At 38.6% G+C, this 27,794-nt stretch overlaps 1 protein-coding gene across 1 annotated transcript in view; it reads right to left on the bottom strand.

Annotated features, from left to right (window-relative positions):
* Positions 1-23,511, bottom strand: part of CDH7 (cadherin 7) — a 100,362-nt gene extending 76,851 nt beyond the window's left edge. The window contains exon 1 of the mRNA XM_065399412.1: positions 23,302-23,511. Within this exon, the coding sequence (XP_065255484.1) occupies positions 23,302-23,511 (210 nt within the window). The remainder of the gene's footprint in view (positions 1-23,301) is intronic.
* Positions 23,512-27,794: the final 4,283 nt, after the last annotated feature.

The raw sequence follows: 27,794 nt of genomic DNA, 5'->3' as shown, positions 1-27,794 counted from the left end.
TGTTCTCTTCTTTCCCAAGATTTCGTTCTTTCTTTCTTTCTTTTCTTTTTTTGTCAACCAGTACATTGCTGAAACTTTAACCTCACTAACAAGAATGAAGTAATTTAATCCAATATTACACCTTACTAAATCTGTGTCAATAACGCTCTGATTCAGGAAATCAGACATATTTGTGAAGGTTCAACACACGCTTAAAACTCCCATTGAAGTCAATGGATCTTAAATGGATTTTTAAAGCTAAGCACGTGTGTAAGTGATTTCCTTATCTGGGGCCTTAATGTGCATGCAGAGCAAAGGTATTTTAATGAACAGAAATGTGGTTATGAGAGGGAAGCACTGCACAGACTAATTGCAAGAAGCAACATTAAAAGTTGACGGGATTCTATTATATAAATTCATAATGTAACTGTTCAGTATTCAGAACAAGCTGAAGTATGGTATGCACAGTACATATGGATGTTTCAGAGTCTGTCTTAAATTGTTCAGATCATTTAAAGTGATCCCCAGTGAATAAGTGCTTTAAATGGTTTGGTTTCTTCTCAATTCTTTTCTTAACATTAACATTTGCAGGTCTACTGGGACTTCTGGATATAACCAGATTGGTCTCTGGGTAGTGATTTGGATTTTGATAGGCACTTTTACTGTAGGTGACAGAGATGAGTGGAAGGGGACAATACAAAAATAAACCACCTACATATGGTATGGATGGCCAATATCAGACTAACTGCTTATAGTACCTACTGACTTCAGTAGGAGTTGGATTGGGTTTATAGTGAATCGTGTAATGCTGGTCTGGTAGTTGAAGGGGACAGCATTTATTTTTCCCCTTCCTATTCCTTTGAGTATGCAGAGTGTTACATAAGTATCATCTCATCTCACTCTTGTGCTGTCAGTACATCTTTTTTCCTTAAAAGAGCACCCTTTAGCATTTAATATGATCAGCTGAGGACATTAATTGATTAAAATCAAAGCTCGCTCTGTGTATATATAAGCTTTTCTGACCTAGATCATTAATACCAGAAAAATGACATGATTTTTATCTATTTTTCATATCTGTGCCATTGTCTCCATGTTTCTTGTAAATTAGCCTCCACTGTGAATTGCTGGTGATGTAATGGATTTATGTTCAATTTACAACCAAATGGTAAGAAATTAGTGAAATGGCATGTGCTGTTTTACTATGGATATGTGGGGTTGCTGAATCTACATTAAAATTCAAATTGTGCAGTCTCTGTGAATCCTGAAAGCTGTCTGGTTTCTACCGGAAATGTTCAAAGTTTCAGTTCAGAAGCTCATTCCTGATGGTTCTATTATTCCACGTCACTGGGATCTTCTGATTTACATAAATATTTATCTGATTATATGACACAAATATTTCATTTTACCATAACAAAAGATTGTCCATGGTATAAGCAAGTTGAATGTACAAAGACTCCCAAACTAAAATTGAGGAAATTAGAGCACTTTTATCTAATCATCAGTTTCATGCTGTTTTTCCCTTTGAATGAACTCTGGTAGGATAAGAATAGAAGTGCACTCCCACTATACCAACAGGACACTCCATGTATTTTAAGAATTGTAATCATCATGAAGGTAGAGGAGTTATTTGCATTAGTTATTTCATTAACAGCAAACTAAATCAGTTTCTTTAAGTTTCCTCCCATCTACATCAACTCTATTAAATTTACTGTTACTTGCATGCCTGTGATACTTCTTGATTGTGTATATCACCAACCATTTCCTAAAGGAAACTTTTATTACAGTGTCTGAACACTTCATTTTTAAACCTGAATCCCCAATGTGTTGTTTTTGAAGATTAGAGTTTAAATCATTGTAATACGTGCCCCCAGCGTTCAAGACTGATCTTTGCTAAGTTTCACTTGACACAGCATGTAAACTTCTCCACCAGATTGTTTGAGCACTCTCAAAGCTTAATTGATCCAATTTGCATGTCTCATCTTGGCAGAATTGTGTATCATTTCTATCCTCTTGGACTAAGTGATCGCAATCTAATTACTTTGTATACAAAGCATATGGAATGTTTCCAACTCCTTTGCTATCCCCTTCCGTGCACCCATGTTAAAGCTTTCTAATTCTACAAGCAATCTGATCTTCCAGTATTTTTACAGAATTATTGTCTCATTGATTGGTCTTCTGTCACCAATTATAGTACCCTAAAGCCAATGTACTTTTTTTTACACAAAGCATTTTCACTTTGTATAACACCTTCTTGTGGGCTTTTTTATAACAGGTGTTTTATTCAACACTCTGTTCATGTTAATTAACACTATTTAAGGGGGCAGTCCCTTCGAGGCTAGATCTTCTGGTGTAAATCAGCATTGCTCCATCGACTTCAATTGAAATATGTAAATTTATACCAACTGAAACTCTGTCCCTATATTTTTAGGGAGGAAAATAATCTATCATTTCTCCATTGCTCCGAATCCTGTATATTTGAAGGTAGTTTGAAGGACTGCACCAATTTTTCACCCAATTTATAACTTTCAAAGGGAAAAAAGTTACTTTCAAATGTTAATTATGCTTTTGTACATTTATTATTATTTTTTCACTTACCTAAGAGTAGTTGGTCCCAATATTTTTCCCTACCTACATTAAGCATGTTACAGTAACCATCCTTAAATAACAAGGTGATCTCTTCAGAAATTGCATTACCTATGAATTAATGAGATCTAGCTGTCTAAAATAAAACAAATAAATAAATTTAAAATAAAAACATTGAAAAATCTGAAGCACACTGGTCAAATTAATGAAGACCAAGGATGAATAAACTTTGGACATAATTAAAACCAAGCACTAGAGCGAAATGGAAAATTCTATTTGATCAATTCAATTATCAGCTCAAGGCTTGATCTTAATTCCCCCTATGCCCCCAATCACCATTACCAAAATTCTATTTTAAAACATGAGTATTATGCCCCTTTTACTTGGTGTCCTCTGTGCTCAGTCTCCCTACCTCATGTCCCTTCCCCCAGGATCCATAGGCAACTAATGCCCAGTATTCCTGCACTAGTAGAATGCTGGGTTGTTGTTGTTGTTTTTTCTCCCTATGTTCTGCCTTGCTGTTTTTTCTTGTTTTTCATGCACCTCTCCAATCATATTTGTTAAGAGGAGAAGACAGGGAGCTTTTTTCTTCCATTTAAAAATATGTTAATAGACTTAAAGTATGTAGTTTGCAACACATGAATAGTTTTCAGGATTAGAGTTGATGGCCACCTACGGAGTCATCAAAGAGGGAGCTGGGAATCATTGGGTCTGCTATGCTGCTGCAGATGATTAAGCAAACACAAGGAGACTAAATAACTCCAGTGGAGAACCTGTAGATGAATTATGAAGTGTCATAGATCCAAGTGAGCATCCCTCCCTATCCACAGACTAAGACTGCTGTGAGAGGAATCCAAGCCTCTGGTGTTCTCGATCCCTGATTTGTTTCATGCTCCTGGAACTTAAAGGGAATCCAGCCACTGCCCCAACCTGTGGGTTCCAAGGTGCACACTCAGGATGCAGGCCTTCTATCTGGCATCTGCCTCTGAGTGTTGGAACCTGCTGTCCTGCCACCTAGCCCCTCTGGGTGCAGTGCTACACTGTCAGAAAACTGCTTCTTAAACACAACCCTCTGTCAAAACTCCACCCCAAAGGTGTGAATCTTTTGGTTTTCAGTTTAAGGGTATGTCTACACTGCAATATCCCTCACTATCTAGCTCACCATTCCCTTTTGAGGCCTGGGGGGAACCACTGGCATCCAGGCAGGCAAGATGTTCCTGCCTCATGCAGCTATAGCTGGTCTTTCTCCCTCATGGAGCACCTTCCCTACTTCTGTGACTTTGTTCTATCCTGCACCACACTTAAGGTGGCCACTCATGCATTTCCAGAATTCAGGACATTCTGGGAATGGTGTGATGCTGCCCCCACTGGCATGACCTTGATCTCATGGTGCATATGAAATCATGCCACATGAAGGATGCCATTTTGAAGAGTGTGCCGCTCTGCCCTGCTGGCGTGACTTTGCACGCATGGAGCATGCGAGGTCAGCCTGGAGGGGGCAGAGCGGTGCGCTCTTCAAAGTGGCATCCCCCATCTGCTGCTGGACAAACCCCCATTTGGTTTTGTGTCAGTACCGAACCAGAGGACAAACCATCCAAAAAGAGGACTGTCTCGTTCAAAACCGGACAAATGGCCTGCCTACCCACATTTTCTCTTCCAGTCTTCTCCTCCTGTTCTTGTGTGATTAGCTGCTTAAACCCAACTGGCTTCCTTTGTTCTGTCTTTGAGGTAACTTTCCTGCCTCCCCCCTCTCTTCAAAGGAGTTAAACTAAGACTAGTTTTCTAAGGATGCAGCTCATCCATTGTTCAAGTGTTTGTGTCTAAATAGGATTGTTGAATTCGAAGCACTACCCCATTGTATCTCTGGTGCTACAGAACTTGTCAGCACTCATGACACGGCAATTTTTCATTATGCAACTTGATATTATGAATCTGAATTAAAAAATCATACAGATATAGCCCCACTAGCATCACACTAAGCTGGATGGATAAGTGGATAAGGAAGCAAGAAGGGGCTATTCAAATGCCATTTTTTGTCTTGGGAAACAACAGAGGAGTGCCAGCCTAGTAACAGAGCCCTGGAAGGCCTTGAGTCTATGCAAATGGAAAAATATTGGTTTGGACAGAGGGAAAATATGAATGTATGAAATGTCCAAAACAAAAACATCGTGAATTAAATACTGTATTGGTCAAAGAACTGATTCAATCAGCCCTACCAATTAAACAAAAGTAATAATAAAAATATTCAGAGGAAAACAGGTTTGCTCTTAACATGCATTGTACTCTGAAACTTGACTGGTTAAAAATGGCATTGTGAAAATCTGTATTTATTGCTTCCCAATTTATTGCGTATCTAATGGGCTCAGTGGACAAGTGAAAAGCAAACTATCTTGCAACCTTAATCAAGTCTTGTAAAGCTGTGTTCTACCATTCTGCTGCATCATCACTAGAAATAAAAGTCCTGCAGTTATACCAGGAAAAACTGTCTGATTTTCAAATTCTGCCCTCATCAAATGTATAGTCCCATTGCCTGCAACTGGATTACACAGGATTAACTCATTGGAACCTCATAAAGAATTCTGTAGATGGTACACACACACACGCACAAATAGAAAACAGCTCACTCTCTCTCTCAGCACTGTTGGCTCAGCAGGGCTAACAGAAATAAAAAGCAGAAAAATTATTTTTGTCACCAAAGAAAGCAGATGTGATTCTCACAGGGAGCTGATCTGTTGTGTAAGCAAGCACCTCATTTTACACAGTCACTTTTCAGAGTAAAATCACACTTTAAGCAAAAATAATATATGGAAATATACAAAAAGCCTTTGAAACATTCTAAAAGGAATCCAGCTAAAGGTATGGATTTCCTCTCCTTAATTATCAATATCAAAGAGCTCTCTGAGCTAGTTCATTATTATTAGTAATAGTAGTAGTACATCTTATTTGTATTATGGTAGTGCCGAGGAGCCCCAGACGTGGACCAGGACCCAATTGTGCTAGGTGCTGTACAAAAATGTAACAAAAAGATGATCTCTGCCCCCAAGGAGTTTACAATCTTAGAATTGTACTATTTCTTTGTTCACCAGTTCAATAAACTTTACAACAGATTTTAGGGACACAAATATGGACAAACAAATTTCTCTTTCCAAGATTTTGTAAAACTTTATGAGTCAAAATAATATATCCTGGCATTTATGAATGTTAGCCTCTTAAAATCTCTGCTAAAATATCATTTTATCCTCTGTCACATTAAAGAATCTTTTATTCTTTTGGACTGGAAAAACCTATCCAATCTTATGTGATATAAACAACTACAATACCTCCATTGTCACCAACTAAGCTAGCAGCATATCTTGGTTTTGTCAGTGAATTAGGAAAGTATTGAACACACTGTCCATCATTAATTGTACTCATACTTTCAACAGAACAATCTAATCATTGGAAAAACAGTCTGGTTTCAGTCCATTACTCTGTACAACCACTCTCCTTGAATTCACTGTACACATCTGTTCTGTTATGGATAAAGGGCTATTTACAGGTGCTATAATGTTGGACTCAATGAAAACTTTTAATACTGTTAATCACTCCACTCTTTATTACAACTTTATTCTTCTGATCTTAATGATCAAGCCATAATTTGTTTCACATGATATCTTGCTAATCATTCTGTAAAGTAATTTTCCAGGGAAGTGAATCTGAACTACAACGGTTAATTCTTAATACTGTGGTGCAAGGCAGTGTTCCTGTTTCCTCTTTATGGCTTAAGAATTTCTCCAATATTTGTATGAAAAGCATGAGAATGTAACCCACTGGTGAGTGTGTATGAAAGGTCCCCCTCTGTGCCTAATCCACGGAGAATATAAATTTGTCACAGCCCCCACCCAACAGTGTTGGCTCTTCAGCTCAAACTATCAAGATTCTTGCTTTTAACTCTGGAGGTTCCTGGTTCAAACCATGGTGCATCAGCCAAGATGGCAGCTTTCCTAAGAGGTCAATGGGATCTGATTTAATTAGTTTATTTCCCTCTTTCCTTTTATTTTGTAATTAGTAAAATTAGAAAAGGTTCTGAATTAACAGACTTGTAGACTGAAGTTTTGACTTGGACAGTTACAGCAGAGGCTGTGATAGCGTGTGCTTTCTTACACCGGTATATAATAATACTGCCAATTATTATTATTTTAATGTTATTTAATAATAAACAATTAGAAACTAATGAAGATTGTGTGCAAATAACTATTTTTATAAAAATGGGAATGAAATCTTTGGAAAATTTGAGCATGCAATAAATAAATCACCTGATCTAGACTATATGCATTATGTGGGCATTGAGAATAATAATGAATCGAATTAGTTGAAATTTGTCAAGTTTTGAGAATTTAAAAAGGATTAACACTATTTTTAATTATCTATATTGATCCATTGACAGCAGAAAACTCATTGATATTAGAAGAAAATTAGATGTATCTATTTTCAAAGAAAAGCATAGAAAAGAATAGAGATCCTGATAGTGACCAACCTGTAAGTCAAAATTTTACACCTTGTACAATAATGGAACAAATTTTAAAATGGAAAACCCCTAAACTTCTAGATGATGGAATCAAAACTTCAACAACATGGGTTTCTAAAGAACAGTGCTGTTAATCAAAAAAACTTTATTACTTTTTTCCCCTTTGAACAAAATTATTAAATTAGTTGATTGTGGGTAAGTAGTAGATGTAATTTTTGATTTCACATAGTATCTCAGAAAAAAACTAACCATGAATGTATCATTATCAGTGGAACTGGAGTTAGAGGGCCCAAGTGCCCTGGAGGGGACACCATTGGAACATGGAACACAGGGAGATAGCCTGAAAGCAACTCAGTGGCATGGACAGAGAAGTCCACAGGGTTTAATAGAGTTCCAGTTGTTCAACTTAACCTGCATTCAGCTTCACTCTTTGTGCAAGAAACATGATGGCAGCATCTGAGCTGTGAGTTCTCTGAAGTACAGCAGCTGGTAACATGAGCCATGGTACTTGGTTTGAAGCCCCCGGGATTTTTCAGACAAAAATCTAGCCTAGCAACGGACCCCAGTGGAAGGAGGAATTTTAGATGTACATAGACCTGGCTATGCAGGAGGATAAACACTTGCTGCAATCAGCTTGCATACAAACTCACTCACATAGACTGAAAGCCAATTGAAGGACCTTAAGCAAAATGTAATGATTAATGCCAAAGTATCAACTTGGGGAAAGGTATCTGTTGAGGTACTGAAAGGAATCAGTGTGAGATCTCAGCTAACATTTTCAAAAGCACCTAAGTGAATTAAAAGCCTAAATCCCATATTCAAAGGTAACACATATTTAGGAGTCCAATTGAAACTCAATGAGATTTAAACTCCTAAAGGTACGTCTATATTACCCACCGGATCGGCGGGTAGTGTTCGATGTATCAGGGACTGATTTATCACGTCTCATCTAGACGTGATAAATCGATCCCCGAATCAACTCCCGTACTCCACCTCGGCAGGAGGAGTAAACGGAGTCGATGGGGGAGCCACGGCGGTTGACTCGCCACCGTGAGGACGGCCAGGTTAGTCGAACTAAGATACTTTGACTTCAGCTAGTTGCATATCTTAGTTGGAACCCCCGCTAGTGTAGCCCAGGCCTCAGTAACTTAGGGACTTCTGAAAATGTTACCCGTGTTTTTATTAAATAGCTACATGATCTGGAATAGGATGAAAGCAGCATATTCGTAAAAGTTACCAATAATAAACTAATGGGAGTTGAAAAAACTAGTAAGACCAAAGAAATAATAAAAAGGGAACTAGAGAATTTCTAAAACATTAAAATGAAATTCATCTTAGAAAAATATAAAGTAATACTGAATGAAAACCCTATTCCACTAAACAGCACTATCTGGCTGGTCATAAGGGCTTTGTTGTTTCTAGGCTGGGATGTCATTGACCTGGTTTGCTGTGTCATTGGTCTAGCAACAACTGGAATTGGGTTAATAATCAAGTGGACTCAGAGTGTTACCTCCAGCTCCCTGAGGATGTGTATACAGTTGGTGTCAACCTGCCTCTGACAACTTTCTGAGAAAGTTCTGCCTCTGAAAAATCCCAATGCATAATATACACAGTGTTCTAAGTAGAAACAAACAAAAACAACCCTCCTACCCCAACTATGATAATAAATACCTCCAGGTACAGGAAAATAAGGGGGATAAGTATACTGGGGGAAAAGGAGTTGAAAGGAATAGATAATAGTCTATAAAACAATCAGTTTATCCATTAACAGACCCCCAAACCCAGCTGTCTGATCCCTTCGGTCTCTGAGGCTTCTGCATGTAACCCTAATGGTCCAGCTAGTAGATTAATGCTAAAATAAGATTTTTAAGAGCTCCCTTTGCTTTTGGCCATTGGTGGCATACAGCTGGTCTGCAAAGTGCATCCAATGGATCAAGACCAACTTTAAACCATTTTCAGGAATACAAGCCAAATGAAAATGGCATGTTGAAGTGGTTCTTGAAGACACATAAGCCCACAGTGAACCTGTGCTTAAAATCCAGGGGTACAGATACAAATAAAAATCCAACACCGCACCTGTCCTCTCCCCAAGGGTTCACTGACTAACTAAACCATGATCGAAGGAGCATCCCCTGGGGTATTCACACCAGTCAGAGGGGGATCCTAGCTAGCTAGTCAGTCCACATCAGGCAGTCTGAACTGTGGAGCCCCTTGTAGTCTTTGTTATTATTTTCCCCTCCAAGAAAGTAATCTGATGTCCTCCTTTCCTTATTTGCTCTGTCATACTCAACATGGCATTGGCTGTGGAAGAGAGAACGGAACAACTGGTTGCAAGAGCTACTGTTTCCATTGCCAGGGAAAACTTTATAGTGGTGCAATGGACTTCACTATCTCAAGAGCTCTGGCCATATAATGTTTCTGACATAAGTCTGTTGCACCCTCTGGGGATGACTCAGGAGGAGGACGCTGCATTGGGTGTGGGGGGGGGGGGGAATCCTGAAAGGCAGCTATGCTTAACGACCTCCACCCAGGGGTGGCAGTGGACATGAGTTTGCAATATAGTATGGTACAAAAAGGGGCATGCAACTTTTGAGTTGTAAAATCTGCATAGTATAATGGAGCAGGAGGTAACAGTTTCCTTCTGCAGCTCTTGATTAGCTGAAGCTATAATATACTGTTCACTTCTGGGCTTTTCGTTACCAGGAAGAGACTGAAAAATTGGATGGAGTGAAAAAAGTGCAATAAAAGTTATCAGAGGGCTAGAGCAGCGGCTCTCAACCTTCCCAGATTACAGTATCCCTTTCAGTAGTCTGGTTTGTCTTGCATATCCTCACGTTTCACCTCACTTAAAAACGACTTGCTTACAAATCAGACATAAAAATACAAAAGTGCCACAGCACACTATTATTGAAAAATTGCTTAATTTCTCATTTTTACAATATTATAAAATAAATCAATTGGAATATAAATATTGTACTTACATTTCAGTGTATAGTATATAGAGCAGTCTCTATGAAATTTTAGTTTGTACTGACTTTGCAAATACTTTTTATGTAGCCTGTTGTAAAATTAGGCAAATATTTAGATGAGTTGATGTACCCCCTGGAAGACCTCTGCATACACCCAGGGATACTGGTACCCCTGGTTGAGAACCACTGGGCTACAGGGCTGATTAATGAGGAAAAATTACAAGAGCAAAATATACATATTGCTTGACTAAGCAATAGCTAAGTGGTTGCAGGAAGGGGCATAATAACAGTCTACAAATATTTGAAGAATATAAACACCTAGGCGTGCGAGGAGTTAATTAATGGTCTTCAAATAAACCCCATACAGTATCACAGTTCTGTAACTTAAAAGGGAAACATAAAAATGCATAACACAATTTCAAGGAAGTTTATACCATGTAACTTAAGCACCTTTAATGGAAAACTAGTTAAAACTATTTACTCATTTATGGTATTATATGTATGCTGCTGTGACATATCTAGGCAAAAAAAAAAAAATGGGTATATGCTTCCCAGATTGTGATTGAAAATCTTTCATTGTTGTAGAAGCACAAGCTAAAATTATATTAACAGAACACTCGTGTAACCTTATAGAAAAAAACTGAACTGGCTTTGATTTACTAGTAGGCAGGAACTTCAAGTTAATACTTCAGTGAGAAATATTTTAACAGCTTATCCTCTTTGTACTGTATCTAAGGCTACATATACTGTATCTAAGTCTACTGCACCCAGAAGCGTAATTTGCAGCTCATGTAGAAATCAGCATGCTAGCTTTAACCAAGCTAGATTGCTAAAAATAGCAGGGAGGACATGGTAGAGCAGGATTCAGAGTGGGCTTGCAACATGAGTACAGACTCAGGCAGACTTGCGTAACCCATGCCATGTACACGTCGCTGTGTTCTCACTGATAATTTTAGCAAGCTGGCTAGAACAATGCTATCACACAAGATAGCAAAATACAACCTGACTGCAGTGCAGACATAGTTTAAGAATCAGACTTGTTCTTAATTTTCCAATGCATTACACAGAGACACAAACCTGTGGGCTCAAGACTCCTTCCACTCACACCAGTTTTACATCAATGTAACTCACTAGCTCCGTTGACATCAATACAGTTGCTCCTGATTTCCATAGATGTGAAAGGATAATAACGCCATGTGACTCCAGTTCATTTCAGGGGAAGTCAGAAACCCAGACATCACTTGGCAAATGTAGGGCTTTATTCATTTCTCACAGTCCACAAAAAAGTGGTAGAATTTTTTGGTCCAGATATTCTTTTCCTGTTCCTAAAATTTATCCTGTTCATCCTGGGAAACTCTATCAAGCACTAAAATAAGCTGCAGTCTGCCAAGAACACAGAACTTTAGGAAGTTAAGGCATGCTTTTTCCACTGCTAAACTGTGGAATATATTGCCACCTGTTGTCCAGCAATTCTCAGCACTCTTTGTTTAATAACTTGTAGAGTTAAATCTTGTGACTGGATTTTAAAAAATGGACTGAATAATTTTATGGCCAAAAATAACATAGGTAATTATGCATGTGCTATAACAGAGTCAGTAGCACTTATGCTTCAGAGTGTAAACTGATCATCTCAGTTTGTGCCTCTTTGAAAAGTGGCAGGATACACCCATTTAACCAGGGCTGCAACACCTACCCTCGGTGACTGGGCATCTGGCCACGTCCCCTAGCAGAATGGCCACTCCCCCTTATATCTCCAATATAATACAGGCATTAGGACTGAATCTTCAGCTCTACCCCACTATACAATCAGCAAAGCACATTACAGAGTATTCGCCTTCTTCTGAAGCATTCAGTATTGTCCCCCCTGGAGGCAGAATACTGAGCAACACAGACTGAGAGTCTGAGACATTATGGCAAATTCTGTGACCTTTATGTACCTTCAAAAGGTACATGTACATATTACAAATTACTGTACTGTACTTGTATCAAAGTGATTTCCTGTTCCGTTAGTACTGTTTGTCTTCCTGTGTATTTTAGGATTATATATCACCACACATATACAAGGACAAGGTCTCTACCGCAAGGGTCCAGTCTTTCAAAACACTATTGAGCATTGGGGCTATCCAAGACAGCACATGCAAAACTTGTCTCTAAACATCTGGAAGATTGAGTCTTGAATATACACTATTATTTAGCACACATGTATTTTCCAGTTTTGGTTGCCCCTGCCATTTTACCACATGTTCCTTCAATATTTCCAGTTGGTCTTCCTCTTCAGCTTTTCCTAAACTAAAATGAGTTATCCTAAATAATGAGTTTACAAAATAAATGTTAAACAAGTGAGGTATTTTTTTGTTTGTTTTAAACTGGAAGAAAATATACTTTGGTAAGCAAGATAGATGTTTTCTATATAACCAAGAAATATAAAGGGAAATGTTTTGAATTTGACTAACAAAAGTTCAATTGTTATGCAAATATGTACTGCAAGCCATTAATATTATATTTAGGATATAAGACTGATGGTTATTCTGCACCTTTTTGCATTTGAAAAAAAATATTTACCCTAAGATAAAAATCCATATATAATCATTCTCCTATCAATGTTTTGAGGACAAAATAAAATATGCATTTTATGCTATTATAACCTGCCAGCCCTTTCATAGTGTATAGCTTAGCAGCAGCATATTTATGCAATATATTTTTTGTCCAAAGCAAAAGGTACAGCAAAAATACTGATGCTAATTTAAATTAACTGTATTATTCCTTTCTTCCTCAAATGAAAGTACTGAAAAATATCTCCAATATAATACAGAGCATATAACAAAATAATGGTTGTTCTTTGAAGTTGAAAGAATTAGAAATAGAAAATTTCCAGCTACGGTAGTTAATTGAACTATAAAATTATTAAAGTTAATACTACCCACTAACCAGAACATGAACATAAAGAATATATAAGCAATTAGGGCCATGTCTTACTTCTACTAAAATCAATGGGAGTTAGGCCATTGACTTCAGTGAGACCAAAAAATAGGCTTTTTTTCCTTTATTAAGAAGTTGTTTAGGTGTTGGGTTTTTTGTTTTTGTTTTTCCTTTTCAGACAGCACAGATGAATGAGACAAAAGTAAATGTATCTTCTGATGTTCCATTTCATTTAATACAAAGCAAACAGCAAAATAGATAATCTGGGTTAGGACACAAATATTGAAATGTAAAGGAATGTAGACTTTCACCAGTACTGACAAATATAAATCAGCTGTAGTGTTCCTGAAATACAGTACTTTGATACAATATAACTACTTTGAAGAACTTAGTTATTACTGTGTGCCCAGCTAGGAATGGGTTATATGCACACATGGGTTGGGACAAAGTGAGATACAGTGAGGGATCTAGTTTTACATTCCATTTTTGATATTCTATGCATATAAAAGGTTATACAATATTTTTAATTGGAACACAGAACCTCCTATGCCCCAATTCCCCATTCAGATGTAGTTGGCAATAGAAAATACAGGGAACTGATTGTTGCTCATTGATCCTCATCCATCCAGCCTCATTGGAAGCTAGAAAAGCAGGAGACCTTCTTTAACTTCCACCATTGGTGGAAACTGGAACTCATGTGATGGTCACCACTTTGGCTGACACATTCAGGACTGAATCAGAGCTGTCCAGAGCTAAAAGCATTAGCTTGTATAGCTTGCACTAAAGAGTCAATCCTCTCTAAGTGGGGCTTTATTGTCACATATTCTCTGCAGATCAGACACAAAGGAGGATCTGTAATACACACTCATTAATGGGGAGAGGAGGAAATCAGGCATAACAGAGCTCAGCTCCACCATACCTCCACCTGCCCCTGACATGCACCGCTCCTGCATTCTGTGCACCCTCTCCTCTCAAGTATGTTGTCAGTGTAGAGGAGATATACACTTACACAGGGAGAAGCAGCAAAGAGTCCTGTGGCACCTTATAGACTAACAGACGTATTGGAGCATGAGCTTTCGTGGGTGAATACCCACTTCTTCAGATGCACCCACGAAAGCTCATGCTCCAATATGTCTGTTAGTCTATAAGGTGCCACAGGACTCTTTGCTGCTTTTCCAGATCCAGACTAACACGGCTACCCCTTTGATATTTACACAGGGGAAATTCTGCAACACAAATCTCCATTATGTTTAAGTTCACTTGGTTGTGCACTCAAAGCAAACTTTGAGCCTTTAATCTTTAAAAACTAGAACATACAGGATCTCCAAGTGTCTTTAAACAAGTCTTAAATGCTCTGTTTAACAAAGAGGGAAAGTTCATACAGAAAAAAGACCCATATGCACTCACACATACACATACACCCAGGAATATGGTTTGTGTGTATTAGATCTTTCCATTAGAAACATTTTGTCAACTCTCTAGAATGATGGAAGAAACAAAGGGTTGTAACAAGAAGGCAAGGTTGTTATTTAACAGCTGGAGAAACAGAGCATAGAACAGATGTCACAAGCACTACAATGCAAGTAATAGCCTATAGCACAGCAATAGGTCCAGCATTACTTTATGGTTGTGAGAGATGAAAAACACTTAATACCTGGAATGAAAGCCTGATGGGGCTGTAGATAGACATTTGTGTCAAATGCTTCAGGAAGGTTTGGCGAAAAATGACAAAGTAAAGAGAAAGATTGCCCGGAAGAGATGCACTATGCTAGCAGATTGTAAAAGAATCAGACTTGCTAGGCATGTTTCTGATATCACCTCACGAGGGGCATGAGCCAAAGCCGATTAAAGTCAATAGAAGGACTCCCATTGCATTCCCCGGACTTTGGATAAGACCTATGAACGGTTAGCTAGGCACTGTCATGGAGGGCAAGAGGTCCAAACATACACCCTGACCTGTCGTTGACCACAAATGAGACAAAAATCTTAAAGGTGGGACAAACAGTTATCAGTGCATGAAGTTTAAAATGATGTAGGATTCATTTTTTTTTAAGATAAACAAAATTACCAATAACCTCCATTTAATGGCTCTGCATTTCAGATTTCAGTAATTTACAACAATAAAAGTATATGACAGAGGTAAAACTGCACAATTAGTGATGGTCAAAAGCTATGGGTACAGAACTAAAGAACAAGTTCAGAAGATGAAAAGGAGGTGAAATGCTAGTGCAAGACAAAAGGGAAGGAAAGCAAATAAACTAAAAAAATAAATAAGCTGAAGCAGCATGCGCTTGACTGTCATCAAAATTTTAAATCTGCTCATGTCCTCATGCTGAAAAGGCATTTTCTGATAACTAGCCAAGCATGCATGAGACCTGCATCTACAGTAGGTCACTGCAAAATTAGCTTTTACTTTTCTATATTGTTAGAGAAGCCCTTAAAACATAGTTTAAAATAACTTCCTGAAGAAACATCAAGCATAATGCTATTGGTGAAGGCCACCGGCCAATCAAAATGCAGAACTGCTATTAAAAGATTATCTAAATAGCATGATTGTGTCATTGAAGAAAAGGTTCAGGTGAGGGCAACAGTGGTGATGTCACCACTTCCATAAAACTTTCCCTTCCACAATACCTCACATTAAAGGTCAGTGTTCTATCTTATGCTAAAGGATCAAAAAAGTGACACTGTCCACTTCCTAGTTCAGTAGGTATCCCATTAGCTCTTTCATTCACGCTACCTTTCCTAATAAATAAATTAGGTCTAAATTGTCCCTGGCCCTTGTGTGGGTGCACGAGTGAGATTGTAAGGAATCTTCTTCCCATTAAGTCCCCTCCAGAAAGAGCAATCACATTACCTATGCTTAGGGGACTGCAAAGACTACTTCCTCCTCTTGTACCTTGGGAGCACAACCCAGCCCTAAGGTGGTGGGGAGGAAATAGGGCCCTGGCCCATGCCATTTATCACCACACAAGCCCATAAACCTGACCAGGAACACAGAGGGGAGCTTGCAGCCCCTTGTATGCCCTAGAGCACAATGGGTAGTGTGGCTGTGCGCAGCCCCCTAAGACAGACATGCTGAGATATCTAAGTAGAGTTTAGATTTGTTTTATTTCTCATTTGTTTCAAATAGCAGCAGCACTTGCAGTGCAATATCATTGACAAGAATGGTGGTGTCCCTTTTTACTTAAGGGATCAACTGTTATCACTTTGTATTATATGAAGCAATAAAGAGCTGCTGAGACTGATAAACTTCAGAAGCACAATAGAATTGTTTTATCAATCTCCAGAACAGTTTATTGTGAATATACAAAGCAATAGAGCTTATACCTATTATGCAACAGAAAAAGGAATAGACAAGAAAAACTTGCAAATATACATATTTCCTCCGTGTGAGTCTGAAATGACTGTGTGGCTACTTTTTCATACTTCCCAGAAAGACATGGCTAGGAAATATAGTGCAAGAACACTTAAAGTATTTGGGAGCCCAGATGTAAGTGGCCATAACTTGGCATTTGCTTGCAGTTTCGGGGCTCAATTGAGAATTTGTCCCACAGTGTCAATGACAAATTATTTGGTGGTAATTTCTAATAATTGGTGAATAGCCAATATTTGTATTAAGAGGTCTTCAGCTTTCCTACATTACTTTCTTCACTGAAGAAATCTCCTCAACTCTTCAGGAACTGGTGTACCATCATATTGGTAGGAGTTAGACCTGAAAGGCCAACATTTTCAAAGTGTACTAGATTGGGCACCCCAAAATTAAATCCCACAAAATAAATGGCTACTTCTGAAAATGGTGGGCTATGCTCTTTGGGGTAGCTCTTTGTTGCTCTAGTCTACATGTTCTGTACAGTGTGCTGTATGTTTTTGGAACAGTATTAATAATGTATGTTAATATCGTCCCTCCTTCATCAGGCCTCCATCTCCTACCTTTACAGGGAGGCGAAAGAAATGTCCTGTACCCTAATAAATCTCCTCTCCTGGCCTCAAGGAGAAAGGGAAAGAGAGCACACTCTCCACCCCAGTAACCCTCTTTCACAGGCCTGACAGGGCTGGGAAAAAAACCACTACCGTCTCCCATTTGGTCATACAGAAAAGAGAGGAGACATTTGTACCATTCCATTCCCCTACCCATAGATTCCCTTTCCCAAATGGCACACTGCATGTATATACACTCTCTTAAATATACTGGCCTCTAGGCAGTGGGCTAATGGTCTTCTACCCACTCATTAGTCCACAGGATTCTGGCATGTTTCAGCCACAGAGAAGTAAGAGGCCTTGAGCAGTAAGTGTTTCTGAGACAGTGTAGAATGTAGGGGAAGAGCTGTGGATTGATTATCTGGCTCCAATTAAGAACATTTAATAACCATAGGGTATGAGCCTATTTGCCCAATCTCCCCTCCCAAAAACTGTAGATAGGGTAAGTGGGCCAGCTCATTATAAAAAATAGGAGGAAGGAGAGGAGCAGGTGATTGTCCCCTGCACATGTCAGTAGAGGAGATAGGACAAGTGGAATAGAATGATACAGGACTACACTTCAAAAGAAAGTGTGAGTTGCATAAGAGTTCAGGCCTAATGGATGACAACTACTTACCACCATCTCATCCATGGTGGTTTCCACAGGCTAGTTGTAAGATTAGGGCCTTAGTTTTTTAGTTCTTTGGGGAAGGGACAATGTCTACCATGTTGTACAGCATCTAGTACAACAGGGCTCTGATCTTGATTGGGACTTTAGGACACAGCTGCAATATAAATTAATAATAATAATTCCATTTATACATCTTGGCCCGTATTTGAAAATTGTGTCCAAATGTCTTTTTAACTTCAAGTAGTTAAGAGGAAGCACCAAGAGGCATCTAACAAATAAGCAAAATGGGGCTGGGAGCCAGCAAGTCCTGAGTTCTAACTCCAGCTCTGACACTCTCTAACTGAATAACCTTGGGCAAATCATTTAACTTTTCTTTCTCAGTTTCCTCATCCGTAAAATGCCACTTAAAAGTCCACAGGGATTTTTCTTTTTTTTTTCTTTCCACTCATTCATACCTATTTTCCTTTGTGTTTTGTTTGCAGAATCTTTCAGATCCTATTGAGATTGTATTAAAAAAGAATGGATCTCATTAAACATATTGCACATAACTGGAGATGGACAGCACCACTCCCATTGCTCTCAAATTTGGAAGATTTTAGAATCCAGATCTGGGTTTAGATCTGATTTTTACAGCTAGTGCCTCTCTCTAGACAAACACTGATTAAATTAGTGAAGCCAAAAATCAGACTGTAAACTAGTACACTCCCGTTCACAGTCTTCTTCTCTTTTCCTGATTTGTTTGTTTGTTTGTTTGTTTGTTTGTTTGTTTGTTTGTTTGTTTGTTTGTTTGTTTGTTTAGACAGGCAAAAAATGGAAGAGGTTGCGGCTGAATGAGATCTGGTGTCATGCAATTTCTCACAATGCTCTGGAGGAGACTGAAATTCTTATCAGCATTTTATCCAAAAAAACAAAATTAAGAGAACATTAGGGTTACATGGTTAAGCAATCAAGAAAATAGAAAATTCCCAAGTTATCGTTGCATGCACAATTTTAACTCTGCCCCCTGGTGCATATACGTTTCCACACAGACTTTAATTACATGATCACATATTGGTTCTCAAATAGTACAATATAATAGCATACAATTTTTCTACAGCTTTAGACACACATGCATAGAATTGTTTAGTACTGTGCACTATTATTTGTATGCCAAACAGGCTTCATTAAAGTAATTTATACGGAAAATACACAGTAAGGCATTTTTACACAAAATACTGCAGAGTAATAGTAAACATTTGCCAACAAATATAAGCCACCTAAGTTTCCAGATAAATTGGCTTCAGAGTTGACTGGCTTATCCCCTACATTTCACCTCTGGTATGCATGAATGCTCAGCTCGATTTGCTAAATAATTTCGTATTCAGTTAGATTTGCTAAATAATTAACTGCTGCATCCCCCGAATTGTACCTGAGGTATGCTGTGCTGATGGATGGAAAGAAATTGTGCCGTATATGGCTAAGCACCTTATCCTATTGGGTATTAAGCACATCCCAGGAGGCACTGAACATAATGCAGGATTGAGCCATTGTGATGGGGTGTCCACTGCACACAAGGCCTGAAGGACTAAACAGTTCTCTGCATGCCAGTATAAAGCAGTAGAAAATTTGTATGCTATTATATTGTATTACAGGGATCGACAACCTTTGGCACGAGGCTCATCAGGGAAATCCGCTGGCGGGCCGGGACGGTTTGTTTACCTGCAGCGTCTGCAGGTTCGGCCAACTGCAGCTCCCACTGGCCACGGTTCACCGTTCCAAGCCAATGGGGGCTGCGGGAAGTGGCACAGGCCAAGGGATGTGCTGGTCACCGCTTCCCGCAGCCCTCATTGGCCTGGAACGGCAAACCACAGCCAGTGGGAGCTGCGATCAGCCGAACCTTCGGATGCTGCAGGTAAACAAACCGTCCCAGCCCGCCAGCAGATTTCCCTGACAGGCCACGTGCCAAAGGTTGCCGATCCCTGTTGTATTATTTGAGAACCAGTATGTGACCATGTAATCAAAATATGTGTGGAAACACGTATGCACCAGGGGGCAGAATTAAAATTAACCTATAGGCTGACACTGGAGCAAAGCCAGGTAGTGCTAAGACCTAATTTGCTGATGAAGTTCAGCTGGGGGAGAAGGTGGGCCAGATTTATAAAGACAGGAAGCTGGCAACAGAAAGGGGCTGCAGGGAGGTAGTCTGTCATCACTGCCTGGGAAAAGGGAGGTGTTGGGGCTACAGTGCCAGGTAGCCAGCAGTTAATCCCTGGAAGGAGGGAAAACCCAGAGAGGCGAGGGAGCCAGAAAATAGAGCTGAGATGTAGGAAGGAGTCCAGGGGAAGAGCAACATGATCTGGGAGTGAGCAGGCCACCGTTGCTAGAGATAGGGTCCCTGGACTGGAACCTGAAGTACCGAGTTGGCCCAGGTTCCCCTACCAGCCACTGGGGAGGTGGCACCATCAGGGTAATGCATGAGAAGACTGCCTAAGGCCATTGGTATGGAAAGTCTTTGATACCCCAGAAGGGGAAGACTATAATGACCTGGCCGGAGGACCAAGCCATGAAGACAGAGTCACAGGGAATGTGAGAAAAACAACAGGGTGTGCAGCGACCAGCACAAGGGGGTGTCAGACCTGAGTGGAGCTAATCCCCAGATACAGCCACAAGGAGGTGCCCCAGTGGTGAGTAGAGTGCCCCTGTGACAGACCTGAACCATTAAAATTCAAATCTTGGCAAGAAAAGAATGTATATAAACAGGCTAAGGGTCTCATTTTCCTCTGACTTCTAACAGTTTTAAACTGATGTACCTGCCCCAACAATAGTGAAGTTACACGTGGTTTACACCAATGTGAGAGAAGAAGCAGGCCCTGTTTCATATAAAAGTATATTGATCTATTATGGCAGTGAAAATTGTTTAAGGATACAAGAATGCAATATTACAAAAAACTCCATATATTCATCTAAAGTCTAGAAAAACTATGATATTATATCATTTGAAAAAATATTATGGGTGAAATACTGGCTCTATTGAAGTCAATGGGACTTTGACCATTGACTTCACTGGGGCTATGACTTCACCCTCTGTCATCATGTACCCGATGTGTCAAAATGCATACAAAGAAGAGGACAAAATTAATGTTAAGCATGCATTTAACGCTGGCACTTTGTGACTTTGCATGATTTCCCATGCAACTCTAACATCCTCTAACACTGCTTTTTAAACTGAAATGCCTATGGCTTCTTAAAGAAAATGATAGGAAAACACATACCGTAATGTCGATCTATTTGTCTAAATGTTATTGAAACACTTTATCCCACACAGTTTCTGAGGGCTGCAGGAAGGTGTCTTGTCCTGTGCAGTTAGACCTGGACTGCACCTTGCAATGCATTTTGAACAAGGAGCTATGCACAGCTGAGCTGTCCCAAGAGCAGAGCAGATTGGAATGTGACTTGAGTTTGGTCCTGTTTCCCCCTTGCTATCCTAACTATCCCAACACAGCTTACTTCCCACTCTCCTCGAACACTGGGGTGCAAGGCTCACCCAATCACCACTCCCACCTGTCCACTCACCAACCATTTGCATGGAGGTGGAAGCAGCAGCTCACCCATGCCTGCTCACTCCACAATGTTACAGTAGCCCATACAGAAAAGAAACTCTTTGCATTCCTTCACTCCCCTGCACGGAAGCATGGCTAAAGTCACAATCTGACCCATAGGAAGTCCACACTACAGATTCCCTTTCCTGTTAACATTATGATCTGTGCATCTTATCTTACAATATGCACAGCAACGGGTATTTTTCAGTAAAGCACTGTCCCTTTTCCACATGCAAATTTATGCCTATATTTTCTGCATCTGCAAAATGATTTTCTAGTTCAAATATGAGTTCTGGTACCAGCAAATCATTTTGTGGATGAAAAAGAAAAATAGGCAGCATACAAATTGAACCTAGAAACAGAGAGCTCATACTGTAGTCCGACTACTGAAAATGTACCCCTAAATGAGACAAGAGTGCCTTTGGAGGCCTGCCTCATTCACTATGCACCTTCAATAAATACCTCATTGTACCACTAAATTAGCCATGCATGTGTGGTGTGGACTTCTTTACCTGTGCACGGTACTGCTATAATGAGACCTCGATGCAAAATGTACTAAACATGTGCAAAATATGAATTGCAATGGATCAAATCAAAACCAACTTTCTCTAAAATAGCTGTAGATATTTCTCAGCTAGGACTATTTCCAAGCCAAACTTCAACTTTCTACTACCAGTCAAAAGTGGCTGAATATTTAAACAGACCTACACCTTCAGACAGAGATCAAGCTGGAACAATTTCAACCTCAAAGGTTGAAACCCATAAATGACTGAAAATAGGATATCAGAATGGAAACTCTTACATAACCTTAAATATAGCAGGCCTTTTCATGACTCCTGTAATAAGAAATAACTGGAATCTGATAATTTCATCATCTCTGACCCTAGTAAGTCTTTATGGGCTCAACTGTGCAAGGTGCTTAGCACTCTGACCCCTGCTGAGCACAGCACTTAAACATGTGCATAACTTTAAGCATAATAACCATCCCTCTTTTGATCTTTTTGGGTCTACTCATGTGGATGGCAGGATCAAGGTGTACTCAACTTTGCAAACACTTACAGCATAAGTAATTTTGACATCACTGGGACGGATCACATATATAAAGAAATTTCACATACCCAAGTGTTTGCATCAGTAGGCTTCGAATTATTTTATTTGGACCCTGGATCTTCTTATCGACTTATAAACTTATAATTTTGTCAGAAATAATTACTATATTGTATTTTATGTTTGCTTTAATTCAGCCAAGAAACTAACTATTTCTATTAATTTGTATATATTTCTTAATAAGAAACTAGATTGTAAAATAGGAGAAAAATGTTTCTTTCAATAAACAATTACCAGAGATATTAAATAAAACCTAACCATTTCTCATTTGGAAAGGTACTGATCAAGCTATATTACATGCCACCACAAAACAGTGACTAAGCTTAGGCCCCGCTTCACAGCTGCGCTCAGTATGCAGCTAAAGGGGCTACAAAAGAGCCATTTGGGACTCCCTGATGCTGGAGGTTGTTTTATACTGGCACAGTGTCCCCTTTAGTGTTGCCCAGCATTTGGATTGCACTAAAGATTACTGGCCAGCTATGCCCCCAAAGTACCAGTATGTCAGTCAAAGAAGACCAGAGCACAGCAGAATTCCAGACACTCCCTCATTCTCCTAGCCACCACCTACAACCTGCCATTCTGCCCTTTCACCATTGTCTTCAGTGATGCAGACCACGATCTTAAGACTGTAAGCAATATAGGGCAGAAACTCTGTTTTCTGTTTGCCTTTTTTCTTATTTCTTGTAAAGGACTACGTACAGTTATGTTGCTATATAGCTTTGTAACAAATAAATGTCATATGGAGTGTAATGAGCATCTATTAACTTTATATGAATAATTAAATATCATATTTGTGATAACAATGGTAAAATGCTTAGGTTATCCTAATTCTTTTTTTAATAGCTACAATATATGGCCCTGGAAAAAAAACTCTAAATGAGGAATCAAAGATACAGTGTATTGTTACTGTTTTTTGTAGTTCCAACAATCTTTTTATTTAAAAAAAAAAAGTATTCTATTCTGGCCTACTCCTACCAAGTCAATAGATTGACAAATCAGAGTCATACTGTAAAAATGCATCAAGAAAACAAGCATCTTCACTTTCCAAATGCTGATCAAATCCCCTACCTTTCCTACATAGAGAGGGTCTGTACCCATGTATTCCTCCAGCACAAAGAATTGATTCCACACCCAGCTGCGCTTGGTTCTCGGCCTCCCTGATTGAAAGTAGGGCTTTGATCTGGACCTTGAGAGTTCTGCTTGATTCATCCCAGAAAGACACAGGAAAAGAGCTATTATCTGCAAAAAATGGCAGAACTCCACTTTGCCCAACTTCATCTTTTTTCCCCTGTGTAAGAAAAAACCTTGATAAGAGTGTGGGCACAATTCCAGTTGGCTCAGTAGCTCTAGCCTCCGGCAAGGTATCAGCTGGGAGTCCAGAGATAATAATTCGTGGCGTGTTCGATTGGAAGAGGTCACCACTGCTGAATAGCCTTCACCAGAGAAATGGTATAATAGGTACCTATCAGAGGAAAAGACAAGAACTATTGTCAGGAAGTTAAAAAACATACATTCGCTTTCAGCTTTCACTTGCTGCATCTTATACTTTACTAAAACTTTTCTCATCATCATTAGTAGTATTAACAGACTTTAGCTTATACAATAATGCTTTGACATTTTATATTGTCTTACTTTGATTATATTAATCTTGCTGGTTGATCTGTATCTTAATCATAAAATCATACAAAGTTTTATATTTTTCTGATGAACGTTCTCTTGATTTATGCAGTTTTCCTAATACAAACACCACAGTTTTTTCTCTTTCCCCCTCCTTCTAATTATTTTACATTTACTAGCTTTGATTTTTTTACTCCTCTCTGTTACAGCTAATTTTACTTGTCATTATTAGGACATAAGAACAAAGCATCTAACAGCAGTGATTCATACCAAAGGATAGGACATATGTTAGCTTAAATCTCTTGCATTTAGCAGGAAAGTGATAGAAAGTAGTATAAGGTGACTCAGAACTTGATTGATTCTGAGTCACAGTACACCAGATGTTTTGATGTGTTCTGATTTGAATCTGATCAGCTAAAAACCCAGGAGTTTCCCCATTCATTTTTTTTCCCATTTCAAAACCAAGTGTCAGATATGATATGAAGCATGTTACGCAACTATTTATATCTTCAAAAAGGTCAGAAAATAATTTGATTTTATATGTTCAATGCAATGTTGGTGTGAGGCTGAATGATTCTTATGTAGTAACACAAACAAACATTTTCTTATACTGTATCTTCTCTGTTTCACTTTCAAAATTCTGGTTATTCAGGAGCTGGCAGAATTTACTAGGAAAGATGACCAATCCAAACGAAATGCCTCAAAATAGCATGGGAAATTTACTAAAACATGGATTTAAATCATTCTGATATACTCTCTGTCCTCTTGCATTTATTAAATCTGTTTTGATCTATCAAATAAATATATCACTATAATGCAAAGAGGTTATTTTCCCAAAATCTTTAACCTACATAATTAAATAAAAATAGAGTTATTTGAGAGGGCCAAAAGTAGGTCTTACATTGCAGAGATATCATCTGACTGCTTTAACTCTATGTAAGCAATGTTTCCTCCTGCAGTAAGGATTTCCGCTCCTTATTTGGCCAACGTGTCAGGCAGTCAAGATGCATTAGAAATGTGTCAAATATAAAAGGGCAAATGAGGATGAAGTTAAAATGGTTACCAAGTAATTCATACAGAGTGAAATACTGTGATCTAGGAAGCCCTGGAAGAAAAAAAGAGTTAATCTTTTGCATGTTTTACTTGACTGAGTGGACTAGCGATTACATATTAAATGTTTTAGGTAAATTCTTTTATTACTAACCATCTTTATTAGAGCTGAGTGAAATACAGTTTCTGATAGTTGTGCACAGTATCCACAGTATCCAGAGGTGGTTTTTTTTTTTTTTTTTTTTTAGCTGTGCAATTTCTATATATCTCCCAAAGGTAGCTAGAGGGCAAAAAACCAAAACAAATAAAAAGCCCTTCTGATTACAGTCTGTATTTAATGCCTTTTTATAGTAATCCCTTATGGGTACTGCCTTGCAACAGAAAGGCTCTACTTAGAGACCGGTGGGATAAACCACAAACCCACTAAGCATGTTCACTAAGCAGCAGTAATTTGAAAGCTCCATATGTAAAGAGCTAGCGCCTTGCTACAGGCAGTGAAGAAAATAAGCAACTTATTATCTCATGACCCTGATTTCTAAATGCTACAATTCTGAAGCATCTCTGGAACATGGAAGATTCCCTTTGCAGTGGGACTAACATAAAGGTGCCAGTTTCAGCTAACTGGTGTATGAATTATTTGTTATGTTTGAATGATTACTTCTGAATAGCCATAGCTCAACTTTGATGTGAGCCTTAAATTAAGACAATAGTCTGGTTAAAAAAAAAAAACACAACCAGCAAAAATAATAGCATGAGAATTCAGGAGAGGATTTGTTCGCTGGCTGAATGACATGTTTCTCACTTCACCACTCAGTTCAGTTAAGAGACGGTTCTCCAGAGAAGTGCTGTTCATACCAGAAATTGTAAATGCACCCTTAAAGTACCAACTCAACATCTCTGTTACACCAGGTTAGTTGCAGACATCTGATATTGATAAACTCTCTGTTTATTTCAAAGAGGCAGCACACTAATATCTATCAGAGATAAAAATATGAAATGGATTTTCATTAAAAATGTCAGTAAAACATTTATAGTATGTTAGAGTCTCTCTACAGAGCACTCTGAAATGTCTTTGCTCTGAACAGAAATTTAAAACCTAGCATTTTTGTAACCTTTATCTTGAACATTTTCTGATCCCTGTTCTTTTACACCTGAAGGAAAGTATGAAAACCACCATATGGAGTGCTATCCTTGTTGTCCCTAGCCACACATCACAGCATGGAACTGAAAACTCACCCAAATTACCAGCTGAAATACAGTCCATATCCTAGAGAGCACAATCTGATAAAAATCAGACTATACAATACTCATGCACTTCGGAAGAATTCATTCCTTACCCATTCTCAAATAGTTTTATCACACTGTCTCATTGTTCCAATTACTTTTATTATTACTTTTATTCAGTTAAATGGCAACACACTTTTTCCAATGGATATTTCATTCCTCTTACTATTAATATATGTTATTTTATCTGAACTAATTCTTTGGGGAGCGGGGGGTTTCAGTCCTTCCAGCATGTTTAATAGTTCAACATGATAATTCCTTTAAAAAAAATCAACATCCAGTGCATAATATTCTTTGCTTCCTGGCAGAACAGACAATTATTTATTAAAATGATTGTCATTGCCTCTCTCATTAATATCTCTATGTATGCACAGATATACAATACAGTATATTCATATATATCATATCTTATATTCTTTCTCTCACTGTATGTATATAGACTAATATACATATGGGGAATAACTATCTCTTCTGGATCATCTGCTGCATCTATATGGAATATCATTTTGATAGCGCCAAAAAGTAAACTGCAAGGCTTTTTTTCCTGCCAAGGCATAAATGTAGGGTTTTGTGCTTCACTTGAAGCAACTAACATTGAAAGCACTATATGGAATGCAGCTCTGGCCTCTGATTTAAGTGTCATTTGTGTCATCTGCTGTTAAAGGACTGGGTACCAAGTGAAGGAGAAACTGATTCTCAATTATTGTCTATCCTGTTTTAAAATGTTCTTGTTTTGAATAAGGTTGTCCACACAGTATTCTGGGTGCAAGTGACTAAGGGAGACATCATATGCAGATGCAACTAATGTAAGTTAAACATCTAAGCACCTAATTACACCTTCAGATAAGGTACAGTAGTCAGACATCCAAATGATGTAGGTTGTGTCCACACAAGGTTTGGGGTGCAAACCTGTGTCCTCAAATTGTGGGTGCAGAAAAGCAGGTCAGATTTTAAATGTCAGGGTGTGAAATAATTTGGGATTGTATATGTTTTTAAATCACTGCAGTTCATTTTCAGTGAGAGCTCAGCTTTGTAATTTACTTTGTACAAAGCTCCCTGGTCTGCCAAAAGTGCCAAACATCAGTAAAAACATTCAAACTGTAATTCAAGGGATAAATCCTGTAATCTAAGGGAGTATATTCTGTGACCGGGTCTTTAATATTTCTGTTTGCTACTGGCATATCTCACAATAGCTGAAATGTGTGCTTTATGGAATAAGCCCAAAGAATCAGAAAAATCCATAAGGAGTGACCATTGAACATTTACTGTATATTGTTTGTGTTCTCACACAGACATTTAGCTGGTTGATCTGTAAAACATCATGGCATAAAAAAATCACAGGTCTAAAGGAATCTTGCTACTGAGATTTTAACTGCATTTGAGCTAAACTCTACAAGCACAGGAGTTTCAGTGAACACTTTTAAACTGAGAAATGATATGCTTTTATTTTGTGAGCACAATCTGATGGTGTCAGAGTGAATAATGTACATCGTTTCAGAAGGGCAATCCTGACTGGAAGAAAAGAGCCAGCTCATGGGTCCTTAGCTGTTCTAAACTGGCAAAGCCCATTAACTTCAAAGCAACAAGGCCTATTTAAACCAGCTGAAGAT

The sequence above is a fragment of the Emys orbicularis genome, chromosome 2, assembly GCF_028017835.1.
Source record: "Emys orbicularis isolate rEmyOrb1 chromosome 2, rEmyOrb1.hap1, whole genome shotgun sequence".
Taxonomy (NCBI): Eukaryota; Metazoa; Chordata; order Testudines; family Emydidae; genus Emys; species Emys orbicularis.
This window is presented reverse-complemented; position numbering and strand designations above follow the sequence as displayed.